At 47.3% G+C, this 15,431-nt stretch overlaps 1 protein-coding gene across 1 annotated transcript in view; it reads right to left on the bottom strand.

Moving 5' to 3' along the window:
- The window catches only part of LOC139057222 (zinc finger protein 22-like), a 138,044-nt gene extending 124,733 nt beyond the window's left edge, over nt 1-13,311 (bottom strand). The window contains exons 1-2 of the mRNA XM_070535073.1: nt 13,133-13,311; nt 12,442-13,067 (exon numbers count right to left, since the gene is read on the bottom strand). Of these exons, the coding sequence (XP_070391174.1) occupies nt 12,442-13,009 (568 nt within the window). The 5' untranslated portion in view covers nt 13,010-13,067; nt 13,133-13,311. The remainder of the gene's footprint in view (nt 1-12,441; nt 13,068-13,132) is intronic.
- Between the last annotated feature and the right edge of the window lie 2,120 nt (nt 13,312-15,431).

The raw sequence follows: 15,431 nt of genomic DNA, 5'->3' as shown, positions 1-15,431 counted from the left end.
GAAAGTGAAGACCACAATGATTGTTTTGATAGAATTCACATGTATAGGTTTTTTTGCAGATGTATTTACACTGCTAGAGTGCTGTAGGTACTGGCCTATGTCTCCAGGTTCGATGTAGTGGTGCCTTATGTACTATAATAATGTTTCAGTGTAAATAAAGGTGCTTTAAATTGATCAGTCTCTCCTTTGATTTTGTTTGTGTTTGGGAAAGTTATGAGTAGGCAGCGGGGCATGCAAATGTGAACAGCGAAGCAATTTAAATATATGAATAAAAATACACTAGCCCAACGAAACGTCAATCATATTTCAATGGCGACTTCTGAAATCTCAATGGCATCTCAACTGTGCCACAATATCCGTTTCAATGCTGTGGCAATAATAACTCAACAACAAGTCAACAGAACTACCACAAGGTTATTTCAACGAGAATCAATGGTAACTCAACAACCATTCAACAAAACAAACACAACGGGCCGTCTAAGCACAATGGACTTTCAATGGTAACTTAACAATTATTCAACATTGAGGTACCCAATGGTGTTTCAATTTGATTTCAGTGACTAATATTCAAGAGCGCTCAACACTCAACCCAACAATTCTCCAACAAACTCTCAATAATTCCCCAATACAAAACTCAACATTGAGCAACAATATTTCAATGCTTTCTCAATAATTTTTTTTGTACGGGAGACCAGTAATCGAGGGATCCGAAAGAACTGTGATTATTCCGCAAATGTATATTTTTCTACGGTTCTTCCACAGCTAATTAAGGAAGCTCTACCAGAAATCTTTACTTTACACAATCGCTTGTTTAATTGTTCTTGGCAGCGTTCTCCCTGCGCTTCTTTCATGCAGGAGTTCATTTGATGTGGTTCCTTGTTTGCCAAGCATAAGAGAGGTATATCTCAGAGGCGTACCAGTGCGATACACCTCATTTCAATTCTCTTTTGCGGGTTTACGGGTCTTTATGGCGAATGGGTGAGCATTATTCACATTTGTGCTAGTTAATGTACCCCCCTCATTTGCATAGAAAGTTACCTTGGGCTGCCCCCCCTCCAGAAATACATCCGGGACACGTGCTGGCTTGTGATATACATTTAGCCCGATCGTCAGGGGAGAAATTATCAGCGATTGTAGTCCTGACCTGACTGTGACGAGATTTGACCCCATCAGTAGTAGCAATACGGAGATTCCCTAGCCTGCTGTACGCTTGTATGGCAAGCCGGCGCGGCTGAGTGCTCGGTCTTCTCATCATAGAGTGGCCCTGTGGGCGCTGAACATGGTTTGCGTCGACGACAGAGCACGTAAAGCGGACAAGGAACTAGCCTTCGAAACGCAACCACACTCAAGAAAAAGACACGTGAGAGAAAGCATAACAGTTTTCATGTTACAAGAGGTTAGAGGTTATGCAGCTACGCAAGTGCAGTATTGACACTGCGGTAGGGTACCTGATTACTACGCTGTGGTTTGAAACCCTGCCACATTTGTTTATACCCGCTTTGTTTCTCTGGCGTGACAAAAGAAACGGCGTTCTTCCCCCACCGGCAGGTGAGAGCACGCAGTGCGTCCTCCTCGCCGCCGCTAGGCAGCCATTGGACCATCCGCTCATATACGGTCACACATGCTTATTCCGATGTTTGTACACGTTTATTGCGCTGCTCTTGCATGCTCTCACTATCACATGTAAAAAATTACCGACGATTATGTTACTTCCTAATGCGAAATTTGAGCGCAGCAAATACACAGTCTGAATTGACACAAGTCCGAGTTGGGAAACGCACACCGGAGATTCTCACGGCACGTATCCGGAAGCGGTTTCACGTCCTTTTAGAACCAGAGCCGATCACACACTGAACACAAACTTCCAAACGGATTGTCTGTAAACTGTCGCCGGAAAGCATTTGTTGCATCCTGACTGTTTGCGAGCCTTTGTTTGCGTTTGGCCTCGGCCGCGCGAACGGTAGAGTCTTCTCTGCGACGGCGATGAGCTTCTGCTTCAGCCTCGCTTACTGCTGGTTGCTCTCGACGGCGGCGATGAGCCTCCGCTTCGGCGGTGCGAACGGCAGGGTCTTCTCGGCGGCGGCGATGAGCTTCTGCTTCAGCCTCGCTTACTGCTGGTTGCTCTCGACGGCGGCGATGAGCCTCCGCTTCGGCGGCGCGAACTGCAGGGTCTTCTCGGCGGCGGAGATGAGCTTCTGCTTCAGCCTCGCTTACTGCTGGTTGCTCTCGACGGCGGCGATGAGCCTCCGCTTCGGCGGCGCGAACGGCAGGGTCTTCTCGGCGGCGGCGCTTAGCCTCTGCTTCGGCGACGCGTACTCCTGGATCATCTCGACGGCGGCGACGGTAAGCTTCTGCTTCGGCGGCACGCACCTCTGGATTCTGACGGCGACGGCGCTGGGCCTCTGCTCTGGCAGCTCGTTTAGCAGCAGCAGCAGTAGCAGCAGACGGAGGACTTCCATCGGTCGTCTCGCTCATGGCTCAGAAAGAACTGGCAGATAATTTCGCAGTGGCGAACGGCAGCGGCAATTTCGGCTCGGGCGGTGCACATATACAGATCCGCCGCCACCGATCTGGCTCTCTGATTGCCACCGCACAGGGCGAACGGCAGCGGCAATTTCGGCTCGGGCGGTGCACATATACAGATCCGCCGCCACCGATCTGGCTCTCTGATTGCCACCGCACAGGGGTTGCATTGGAGGAGGAGCGAAGAAAGGAATTAAGTTCGAGCCGGCGCTTTGACAACCGGAGACTCGCAGGAAGAGGGGGGAGGGGGGGCGGCGTGTACACCCAGCGGCAAACGATGGGGGCAGAAGCGCGCGCAGCAAGCGGACAACACGATAAAGGGAGGAGGGAAGAGATAGCAGCGACTGACTGATGCCGCTGACGCCGATAGTGAGTCAACCCCAGCTGCGGAGTTGGTTTCAGGGACAACGCCGCCGATGCCGACACAAACAATATGATACCCTCGCTTCCGCAGCGCTAAGAACCAGGTCTAGCCGTGGGAAGGTGGTCACGTATTCGTCGACGTGCCGGGGCCTACGTGAAATAACCGGCGCGTCGGCAACTGAAGAGCACCCTATCCGCCACACAAGAACAGGGGGGGGGGGGACCCTTTCCTCCTCTTTCTGCATGGCGGCGACGGTGTTCTATGCAGTCACGTTATCTTGACTCTCTAGCGGCGTCAGCGGCATCCAGCGGTATCAGTCGGTCGCTGCTAGCGCTGGGGGGATGAAAGGGGGGCGGAGCTGGTTACGAGGCCGACGACAAGGCCGACGACGACGCGAAACCCAGGAACGGACGCCAAAGAGCTGCGCTCTAAAAACAATAAACTGTAGATGCATCATCCAAGGCTCCGACGGATGCTCGGCAGCAGTGACCGCGCACTGTCTGCCTGCTTGGTCACACCTCTGTTAAATGTGTGTGCATTGCCTGCAGTGCTCTGATTCAGCGTGTTAGTAACTGTCAAGTGCTGCAACACGGACGCGTTTCCACCAACTACTCGAGCGGATCGCTAACGCAGTGTAATTGCATGCACCATTCATCGATATATACACACGCTGTATATGCACACGTTGCCATATATACACTCTTAGCACCGGTAACGTTTAAGTTTACCTCTAGTGTCAAGTAACTTATAACATAAAGGTTACGAGGTTATTAAACAAACTTGATTTATTTATTTATTTATTTCGTGTACCCTCAGGGCCATTGGCATTGGAGAGGGGAGTGGTTACAGGCATACAAAACAAGAAAAAATAGGAAATGTGATACAAGGAAGAGAAGTATTGCAATAAAATTTCAGTCGCGGCTAGAGGTTACATGTCTCGAAGTATACTATTTTAAATGTTACTTCAACGCCAAATGTCTCTTAACCTTTAGATTGTAACTTATATAAAGAAAGTTGTAATGCGTGGCTTAGGGGACCAACTGTATGCATTGGAAGTTTGCAGATTACTGTGTCGCCTTGCGATCCTGATATGATATTTTCAGCCAGGACTAACGTGTAAAATATGGTGTGCGGCCGCGGAATGGAGGCAGGTTGGGCTAAATTAAGATGTTATCAGTGCCAGTCGGAATGTTTGTTGTCGCAATAAAAAAAAAGCTTACATCTTGCACGAGCGCATGCTCAAGTCAACCAGCAGCAATTCAGTGATCAATTTTATATACTGCATACGTGCCATTATAACATAAAAGCCGCAGAAACATTAAACATACATCGGAAAATATTGTGGCGAACGATGCTGTGGCATAAATTATAACTGCGGTTCAGTGTGGTGGAAAGCCTACTGCTACAACTGCAGGCATGTTATGCTGTGATAAATAAAACCTGAGTGCAGAAAAACTAAACGCAGATGCATTATGGTGATTGAATATACATTTGTACCCAATTATTTTTTTTTATTTCTTTGAGCATCAACGCTTCCTTTAGTTGCGTTTGTATATCTTCTCCTGAAACACGACACCCTTTGACAACAGGACGCACATTAAAGGGCGCATGTGGGCGCACGCTGGAATACTGTAAAAGCTCGCCGACGGGCAGTATGAAAGCGTCGAGCAGGCCCAATAACTATTCTCTAGTGGAGAAAAATGTTTTGCACATTGCAACAGAATGTAATATGCCGCTGTGTTTCTTTTATTTATTTTTTTTCCTTTTTAACGCATAATAGGAGGTGGTTCCTAAACTGCAGCAAATGTCGGGTTCCTTATAGAGAACGACAGACACGCACAACTTTTGCTCGCTCGCTAACACGCGAGAAAAACGCCGCTACATTCACATGACAGCACGCGACAGCCGCTCCAGTAAGGTCTCGTAGAAGGGTGAACGGGCGCTCATGGTATGAGGCCACAATGGCGGCCGGCCAAATGAGCAGGGAGAAAATATACAAATACAGACGAACATCAACATCTTTAAATTATAGAATATTAGAATTTTGATGTACTGTTATGGGACACTTTGGGGGAACGTTTTAATTTGCGCTCTATAGATAGACACCATAATAAACGCGCTTCAGCTTCAACCAAACACGAGCGCAGTCATATCTCCTCTGCGGTGTGTAGCTCTCAAGAAGCATGCCGGGAAGAGTATCGCCGATGCGGTCTTTTTGCAACGGTAGTGTCGCACTTTGCTTCATCGCTTTAACCACGTTTAAGCGCTCTCCCATTTCGTGGCGTGCGCTTACCAAGCATGTCGTGTGTCTGAGTCGCTCGTGACGCGTGGTACAATTACCAAAAGACTCCGGCAGGTGCGCGAGCCGCTGAAAAGAAGCACTGCCGCCGTGGGACAGCGACATGTTACGCGCGCTGCGTGCCACTTGCCGCTGCAAGGAGCCGCATTGCCGATGGACAATGGAGTTGTTCGCTAACGTGACAGCATCGCTTACGTTGTTACTGCTGTAACAAATACTGAAGACAGCAATAAATGTGACCCAGGTAAGCAATGCCTCTTGTTCAATCAATTATTTGCTGTTGTGTGTTTGTCGTATATTTCACCGTCGAATTCATGCTCATGCTTGCGCTACTGAGTTTTACTGAATTGCCCGCTTCGTAAGCACGTTTTTTTTTTAAATCTCTACGAGTCACCGTGTTGGTTATTTTTCAAGCTCCCGTATATGTTGCACTTCTGTGCGCACACACAGCATTAGAGCTTATGTACGGAAGTGGTGTTTTCTGCTGATATGGCCATATGTGTACAAATGAATTGTGAACTATCGTTAATTAAAGAATAATAATCGCAGTAATTCAGTTTGTAATCACGTGATACCGCGTTTTTACTGCTAAACTGTCAAATTCTTCCGGTGTTGTTTTTGTACAGAACAGGAGTACGAACTGACTTGGAAATTAATTTGCCTGATTAGTTTGAATTGAATCATATTTATTTTAAATATTTAACCTTGAATTTTTATTGCTACCGAAATGTCCTTGATAGAACACACTTAAATTTTGCGTGTTTATACGTTCTGTAGCAATATTCTATCGGTGTATGGTTAATTTATGCCTCTTTCATTACATGTTGATTGCTGTTTGCAGTGCGACCTAAACAAGTAAATATAAGATTTTAAGATTACTAATCTGTTCATGTAGGCTCCACTGGAAATCGGAGAATTAACAACTGACATACTGGCCGCAAACAGACATGATTGTGCTTTCAACAGGACTGAGATCGTCTTCCTTATGATAGTCTAAAACTCATATGTATTTCTATTTAGACATATTGTATACAAACCTTCAACATTTATGTCTATTTGCGTCATTCCTGGTGCTACTGTAGCAATAAATGTGTGCTGCCACACAGCGCTGTCCTGGGAGGTTTTTTTCGTTATTGCTTCGTGGCCGTGAACAAAAAAAAAGAGAGCAACCTTGAGCGCCCAAACTGTCCTCGTACAAACGAACGTAGCATCGCTATATGTGTCCTGTTAGTGTCACATAGCCTTCAGTGATCCTGATGCATTATCGCAGTAAAACACAACGAAAAGGTTGCATCATGCTTAGGTTTGTTTGTTTATCATGCCTGTTTAATAAGATCAGCGTGTCTAAAGTAGACTTTGAGAGTGAATACTTGTGATGCCAGCAATAGAAATGTATGTAACAGCGTGATCAAACTCAGTAGCCTTGATTTTCTATTTGCAATGTGAGCATTTATTTTAAATACCTACAAATGTTAACTAGTGAGCTATACATTATTTAAGACGATACTTGATATTTGTGGTGGTGTATGTGTTCATACAAGTGCCACAATTGAAGTGTGATGATCTTACTATTTACATTGCTACACATTAGTCTGCATGTTTGGAATATTCGTCTGGTATATTTGCTAAGATTTTAGTATTAGCTCACACATGCAAGCATTGCTTGAACTACTTGCATGAACATGTATAGACGTGTGATTTCAGCATCTGTTCTTAATTTTATTCTTGCTCAATTAGGCCCTAAAGGCTGCTTTTTGTCTCCTTCCCGCTTTCACTATAATATTGACTTGGAAGTGCTGTACATGGCTCTACGGCAGTCTTTTTTTTTTAAGTGTTACCCATAATCAAACATAATTTTTCATTTTTGCATTTGCTATATTGCATTTGGAGTGTCTTTGGAATCATATTGTTAATGTACACCAGGGTGTGCAACAATACTTCTGTGGTCTTCAAAGGTGATATAATAAAATATGTCCCATTCCTGTTATGCTTGTAACATCCTGGTGCCGTTCAAATTTTCCTGGTTTTCTTGTTTGCTAACCGCAGTGCAAACTTATACAGACACTATAAGTTTGCACTGTATAAGACAGTATAAAGATTTCACTGATGTCATGTATAGCTCATAGTGTATTATGATGCAAATGTTAATACTTTTGAGAGATACTTATAGCTCACATGCACAGAGAAAACGCTTCCTGCAGTGCTTACATGGATACGTATAGAGCTTTAAATTCAAATTTTCTTTTTATTGTTATCTTTGTTGAGACGTAGGCAGAAAGGCTTGTTTTTGGCCTTGATGCCAATGTACATTTATATTAGCTTGGAAGCATGCGTGGCCGTATGGCCACGCATGCTTCTTCTTTTTTAGGTTTCTCCATAGCCGAAATTTTGTAGATTTTTTTTGCATTTGCTAAATTGCATTGGGAGCGTCTTTATTATCCTGCTCTAAAGCTGCACAGAATGTGTAAAGCTTTTCTTGTTTTTTCTGTAGTGTCCAAGGTGGACCTAAACACAAGTGTCCAATTCATGCTTTAATACCTGCAATTTCATATGCTTAACCTTTGCCTTGTGTTCTTGCATCCTGACTGCAGTACAAACTTTGACACGGACAGTTAACACGGATATAATGGCGACATGCATGGCTAAAACACCGTGATATGATACAAGCGATTTCCTGTGATATTATGCAAGTGATACTATTCTTTTGAAGTTTCAAATCTAGTCACGTGCCAGCAAGGCCTGCTCTATTTGTGGTGTATCTCACGTTGTATTTTCAAATAAAAATATTGCATTATAAAGAACCCTGTCCTAGTTGTGGAACTGTCAGTTTATCCTCGAATTATTTATGCAAGCTAACTGTGCCTTCTCCTGAGGCCTTCATATTGTGTTTTGAACTGTATTGTTGCGCGTTTCATTTCGTCAGATATCCGAAAGAATACTAGTAGTAGCCCTTTGCTGCCTGAAGTACAATTATTTAAGTGATTTAAATGGAAGTAAGCTTTTGCTACCCGAGCGGTCCTTTAGTTGCCCCGCTCTTGGCGTGGTCCGCCGAGCGCGGGCCAGAAAGGCTCGTGCAGCCAGCTGTCGCCAAGCAACAGTGTCCTTCTTTCGCGCTTCTTTCTTGTGCGCTTCTTTTAAGTGGACTACTACGCAGAGAAATGTGAGCCCTCGCGGGGGACGCCACTCGGCCAGTCCTTGTTGGACACTGTCTCTTCACGCGCTTCGAAATTGTTCACCTGTCCACCTCGTGTGGTCTCCACAGCCAAGGGTGTTCCTGTGTCTCTCAGCCTAAGAAGAAAAAAAGCGTTTGCTGGCAACTTAGAACTGCCACAAGCCGTAACATATCCTCTTCGACTGCAAGGATATGTAGTGAAAAAATGCTCTCTACCCCTCAAAAAGCACAACAAAGTTGAGCGCGGGAGAACAGATCTTTACTTACGAATGGCATAGTAAGTGACACACGCATACTCTTTTTGGGTACAATTGTGTAGCTGTTAGCCGATTATTAAAGGAAGTTTTTGGTTTGCCCATGAACAATGTCAAGCGTTCAGACCCTTGACCCGAGCTGTTGATGTTTTTTATCCTCTTGCGTATGCATTTACATTTACTGCGTGGATTGTTCCACCCGCCGTGGTTGCTCCGTGGCTATGGTGTTACGCTGCTGAGCACGAGGTCGCGGGATCGAATCCCGGCCACGGCGGCCGCATTTCGATGGGGGTGAAATGCGAAAACACCCGCGTACTTAGACTTAGGTGCACGTTAAAGAACCCCAGGTGGTCGAAACTTCCGGAGTCCTCCACTACGGCGTGCCTCATAATGAGAAAGTGGTTTTGGCACGTAAAACCCCATAATTTAATTTTTTTATTGTTCCAAAGGTATCATTCAGCATGCAAAAATTAAAAAAGAAAATCAATCAGCTGAAATTATTTTTTTTATTTTCGCGTGCTAAATGATACCTTATAGGAGCAATCCACCGAGTAAACACAAACGCATGTGCAGGAGGAGAGAAACAGCAACAGCGCCAGCCAACGGTCGAAAGACTTGACGTTGGCAAAGCGAAAATTTGCCTCATTTATTTCTTAGCAGCTGCACAATTGTAACCGAAAAGAATATGAGTCTGTCACTTACAATATACTATTCAAAAGTAAAGAAATTTCTGTGGCTCCCGCGCTCACCTTTGTTGCGCCTTTTTGGGGCGTAGGAGGCATTTTATGTCTCCATATTGTTGAGGTCGAACAGGAGATGTTGCGGTGCGCGTGGTCTAAGTTGCCTGCAAACCGCAATGTTTCTGTTTTCTTAAGCTGAGCGGGTCACCCTTTACCCTGGAAAGAGCACGAGGTGGTCACGTGTACTATTTCGAAGCGCGTCTACAGGCGGCGTCCGAAAAGCCGAGCGGCGCCCTCCGCGCACGGTTGTCGGCTGCCGACCGCAGAAAGAAGCGCGAAAGAAGGAACAGACGCACCTCTGTTGCTAGGCGACAACTGCGGAGCATGCGCAGAGCAACGGGCTTTTATGGAACACGCCGCAGAAAGAAGCCCGAAAGATAGAAGAGCCGCGTCCCCGTTGCTAGGCGACACCGGCTGAGCGCAGCACGGTGTCCATCTGGGACCTGCAAGCCGCTTTGTGTAAACATTTTACTCACTCACCCAGTTTATAGTAAACTGTATATTTAGGCAAAAGCGCTCAATACTGTATGCCTATACTAGAGGTTAAAGTGTTGTAACCTCTAGTTTAGGTGCACACCTACTTTCCTTTAATACAAGTTAAATTTGTAAAGGTTGATGTTTAACTCATATATTAAACGTGCACAAATCTGTGAGAATATACCCCTTTAATAGACGTTACCGTGTTAAGAGTGTGTGGATAAAATGACAATGAAGTGTGGTTTTCTCTCTGTGGAAGGGCGTATCAACGCTGCGGAATACGGCACTTGTTATGATGAGCCGCCGAACTGCGACTCCGGCACGCTGCGAATAAACTCCAGAATGAGTGCTGAGCTGTGCACCGCGTGCCTGTGATACACGGTGTATCGCACAGAAAACCAACAAAATGCTTGGGCCATAAAAAAACACTGCTGGATGCGTCGAACAAATTTGCCATAGAGGGCGTTTCATGTAACTTGACCCAAGGACTCAAAGAAAAATAAAACAAAGTGGTTAATCGCAGCTGGGTGAAACCAACGACATATGATTTGCCGTCATGTGGCGCTCCAGAAATTTTTTTTTTATATCACACTTAATTAGCTAACTCAGATCAATTATACAAAATGTTTAATATTAGGGCCAAGTGCACTTCGTTACCTCGCCGAGGGGGATCAGAAATGACCGATTTTTGTGGCAACACAGCATGCTGCATGATTTGAAAGAAACATGAAAGCACGTGACTTGGCGCATGCGCTCCCAGCCGCGGGGCACCGAGTGGGTTCGCAGCGCGTCTTCTCTGGTCGGCGCTTTCACTCGAAGCACGATAGGTGCAGTCACGTGCTTTTATGTTTGGCGGGCTTTCTTTACACGCCGAAGTAAGTCACCACGCAGCATGTACGTTGCCACAAAAAATCGGTTGATTCTGAATCACCTCGCCACGAAACGCACTGGGCCCTAAAGTGAACATTAAAGAAATTGCATAATTGATCTTAGTAAGTTAAATAATTAAGCGGCATATCAAAAGTGCCCTAAGGATCACCACATGACGGAAAACCATTTGCGTAGGTTTCAATCAACTGCAGTTGACCACTCTTTTTCAATCCTTGGTTCAAATTACGTGAAACACCCCGTGTGTAGCTGTTAAAAAAAAAAGTTGACCAAGATAGGTCGGACGCACTCTTAGCCAAAGACTATTTCTTGTAGGGGAGTACGGTAGCGCGATTCAAACACGGGACAAAAGAAGACACAAAGGGACACACACAGCGCTGCGTGTATCCCTCTGTGTCTTCTTTTGTCCCATCTTTGAATCGCGCTACCGTACTCCCCTTGAAGATGCATTACCAACAAGCCCTCATTGCCACCATCGTGAACTCTATTTCTTGTGGCAGAAGCACTGGTCTGTAGGGGACACCATCAACAAACTAATACATTGTAAGATACAAATAGCATACATATCCGTATTCAAATCGCTAAAATAAGCTGAGAGTTAATTGCGGCTTCATTTGTCAATATGTTGATTAATCATGTTGGAAATTTCTGTTGCGTTACATTGTTTAATTTCTGTTGCGTTACAGGTCTGGCCTTTGGGAGCGCTTTTTCTCGAAACTTTCGCGACCGATATAAGTCTAGCTTGTGTGCGCTCCGGGGCCCTGCATTGGATGGCTGTGATTTCCTTCCGGCAGCTTGGCTCTCTCGCACAAGAAGCTTGCACGTCCCTCTCAACAGATCTGTCCAAAGAAAAACGAGGATGCTCCATGTGGGAAACGTCGGCCACACAGTGCCCTTAATGTGGAAGAGTACGAAAGAATGCCTGCATCCACAAGCCTCTGCCAGAACCACTCTCTGACATGCGCCATTTTCATGTTGCGGTTTTTATCTAGCAGTGACGCAAGAATGTGACCGGGGGGGGGAGGGGGGGTGCACAAAATGCTCCACATATATGGCCAAACAGCGCTGCATTTTTGCTTGGTTCTGTGTCAATCTGCCACTTTGACACTAACCTACGATAGTAAGAATTATTAATCGCGTTTTGCAAATGTCATTGCACTGCCTTCTCACTGCGCCCATCGATGTTGCAACAAATGAAGCGCACAGTGTGCTGCTAATATGCAGATACCACCTACGATGTCCTTGACATCTCACTTTACAATTTTAAGAGTCCCGTAGTACCAGCAACAGCATGTGTAACATGTGAGGCTGCTTTGACTGCTACAACCCACCAGAAAGAGCTTTAGTAAAATTTTATGAGAAATTGCGAACTGAGCTCGCATCTACCCTTCCCCGGCGACGGAGAAGTCGAAAAGTTGCATGAGATCGCAGGCAACTCAGGAGTGTGGATTATCTGGCTGTCCTGGAGGAAGATGAACTAAATACAGTGTGCGTGATATATGCAGAAACCCACGCGCATACCGTGCACGTCCGTACGTATTCCAACATTGCGACACCGCCTCGAAACAAGACCAACGCCGACCTTGATGGGTGCCCACCAAAGGAGTGAATAAAGCCTCTCGAGCACGAAAGCTGACACAAACGACACGAACGCTGCTCTCGTATCAAGTGTGGCCAACTGCCACCACAGGTGTGCCCCGTGTGTACCGAGGCGTTCCACTCACCTGCGTCGTCGTCGATGCTCGATCCGCTCGAGTCCGGCGGCTCGTAGCGCGCGTGGGTGCGCATGTGGCGCGTGATCATGTCCCGGCGGCAGGCGGCGTACGGGCACAGGGGGCACTTGTAGGGCTTCTCGCCGGTGTGCGTGCGCTGGTGCGTGCTCAGGTGGTCGCTGCGGCTGAACACCTGGCCGCACACGCGGCACGTGTACGGCTTGAGGCCCGTGTGCAGCCGCATGTGGCGCGTGAGCATGTCGCTGCGCGCGAAGCAGCGGCCGCACACGTCGCAGCCGTAGGCGCGCCCGTCGCCCGGCGGCCGGCCGTGGCGAGAGGCCACGTGCTTGGCGAGCCGGTCGCGCTGCGCGAAGCCCTGGCCGCACGACGGGCACACGTGCGCCGGCAGCGACAGGTCGAGCGGCCCGTCGGGCCACTCGGCCGCGCACGACGAGTCCGACGAGCTGGCGGGCGGCGAGAACACGTCGTCCCGGCGCTCGGCCAGTTTGTCGAGCACGGCGCTGAGGCGGCGCCGCTTGCGCGCCTCGCCGCTCGTCATGCTGCTGTCCGGCTCGGCCATGCGGCCTCCCGCCGCAGCCCAGGCAGCCGCTGCCCAGGCCGCCCGCCGGCCATCCGCGCTGCGAGAAGCGGCATTGAGCTGTCGGTGGGAGCTCGTGGCCGAGCGCCCACCGAGGCACCTCACCTGACGCCCGTCGTGGTCGCTCGGAGGCTCGCGCGCCGCCACCACGCGCGCGTCTGCGGCGGCGGCGGTGGCGGCGGCGGCGGTGGCCGCGCCGGGTCCGCCCCCGCGCGGCGCCCCGGCCAATGGGCGCCAAGCACCTCCCCCGCCGCCGCCCCCCGCCACAGGGATGTTGTCCTCAGCACGCCCAGCTACCCCAAATGTCTGCGCCGTCCTTAGAACAATCCTCGGGCGGAGATTATCGTAAGGGCTGCGCGTCAACAGTTCGCCAAAACGTCAGCAACAGGCCGCTTTGACGAATGCTGCCGCACACAAACTCGGCTTAATCCACTGGGGCTGCCGCCAACACTAGCGCTGCACGCTCATGTGCAAAAATACAGCGTCTGCTCGCCCGGCAAGTCGCCGACCTCTGTCGCGGTGGTGGAAAACTTTTATTGATGCGAAGGCCAAAAACAAACTGAAAAGCAGCGTTGTGGGTGGCCTTCAGGCTGCCGGTTGTGGCGTCCATCGCCACTCGATGACTTTCCGCTGTCAACGAGTCTCTCAACAAAATGTGGGCTCCCATGTGGGAGTCCAAATGTCTTTTCATTTTTCACTAGATGCATCTTTTGGGGCGCCTTTCTCATTTTGTATTCACTACTATTATTCTGAACTTCAGATGTACAACCACAATTCGGACTTCCTCCTGCTGTTCACTACGACACGAGCTAAAAATAAATGTCGTGCTCTGAATTCCCTTGGTGAAATTCGGCGGTGTGCATGGCGGCCACACGCTGCTTGCGTATACACCAGCCTCACAACTCTTTTATAGTCCGGCAGTTTTAGCTCTGGAGTTGTATCACTTAGTTTTCGTTTTTCACAGATTGTTTGACAAATATAATCGACATGTCACATGCACTAGTTTAGGTTGCCGGTAACTTGGAGGCCAAGATCTTTATAATCGGACACCTTGATTAGGGCTCATCGCCAAGTGACTGCTTTTTTCGCATCTTTGAAAACCATTTTAGCGGTGTTTAAATTAATTTGCCAATTTTGGCACCAACAGCCTATCCTATTTTAGGTGTCGATTAAGCTCTTCCTCCAAGGACTCTATTGTTGATTACACGAAAGGGTCATCCGAATGATGCCTAATCAGAACTTTTGACCCGTCACTCGTGTCCCTAGAGTAAAGACTATGATCGATCATAACCAGAACGCAAGATCTGTCCAGCGTGGCAACCTGCTTTCTTATGATAAATAAGCTGTAATTCAGTTTATGAGTAAATGTGTAACAAGGTTTAGTTTATGGAGTAATTCTGGGCGGAGGGGAGGGGTATTTTGTCTTTTGCGTTTGGAAATTGAGAAAAATAATGCACATTTTCTCCTCTGACCTATACACATACCCTATGTACTACTTGAGTAATAATCAGCCCTGTAGGCGTTACAGAAAAGATGTAACCGATTACAATTACAGTTACTTCGCTAAGTTACTTCGCAGTTACTTCGCTTCGTTAAGCGCTCGTCCGTGTCTCTTCTTCCTGTGTCGTCTGTTTGGCGCTATAGTACTTCAGTACTTCGCTCAAGATATGTCATTTATTACAGTTGGTAATTACTGCCCCTCGAAAGTAACCGGGAATTACTCAAAACTAATCGGTTATTTTTTGCATTGGTTCCCCCGAACATTTAATAAAAAGATACCCTATAGAGATGGAGCTGGCATCAAGTGCATCCTCTGCAGCACTTGACACATTGCTTACCTTCATTAACAATTTCTTTTGAAAAAAGTCGCAGTTTCGATAGCAAATTAGTAGACAGCTAGCAAGGATAGTGGTTTTATTGGCCGCATCCATTGGCAAACCTTCGCTTGCCAACCAAAACGGCACGCATGGGATCACGAGAACAAAGACGCGAGATCAACCGCGGCGCTGCATGAAAACTCGCTCGATGGGCGCACGGGTGTTGTGTCTGGATGGAGCCCAGCACTTAATTGATGCCTGCCTCGCAAACGTTTTTTCATCCTGGTGTTAACGAAGACCGAGACTGCTGCACTGCGGTTGCTGCTTCCTCGCCTGTTTGTCCCGTCAGTAAGGTAACCGGTTACATGTAACTGGTTGCTGCAAAAAAATATTTGAATTGCCGTGTGCGTTACCAATCAACCAAAGTAACCGTTAAATTACAAGCTTACAACAAAATATAATCGATTACAATTAATTCATTATGTACAAGTCTGGTAAGAATGGTTACTGTCGTGAATCCTCGCCTAAACCATGCTGATCAATTGGCGAGTGTTCCATTTAATAGAAAAGTTCTACCAAATGCTTAT

Source organism: Dermacentor albipictus, chromosome 1, assembly GCF_038994185.2.
Source record: "Dermacentor albipictus isolate Rhodes 1998 colony chromosome 1, USDA_Dalb.pri_finalv2, whole genome shotgun sequence".
NCBI classification, from domain to species: Eukaryota; Metazoa; Arthropoda; class Arachnida; order Ixodida; family Ixodidae; genus Dermacentor; species Dermacentor albipictus.
The sequence above is the reverse complement of the archived record's forward strand: the minus strand, read 5'-3'. Positions and strand labels throughout refer to the sequence as shown.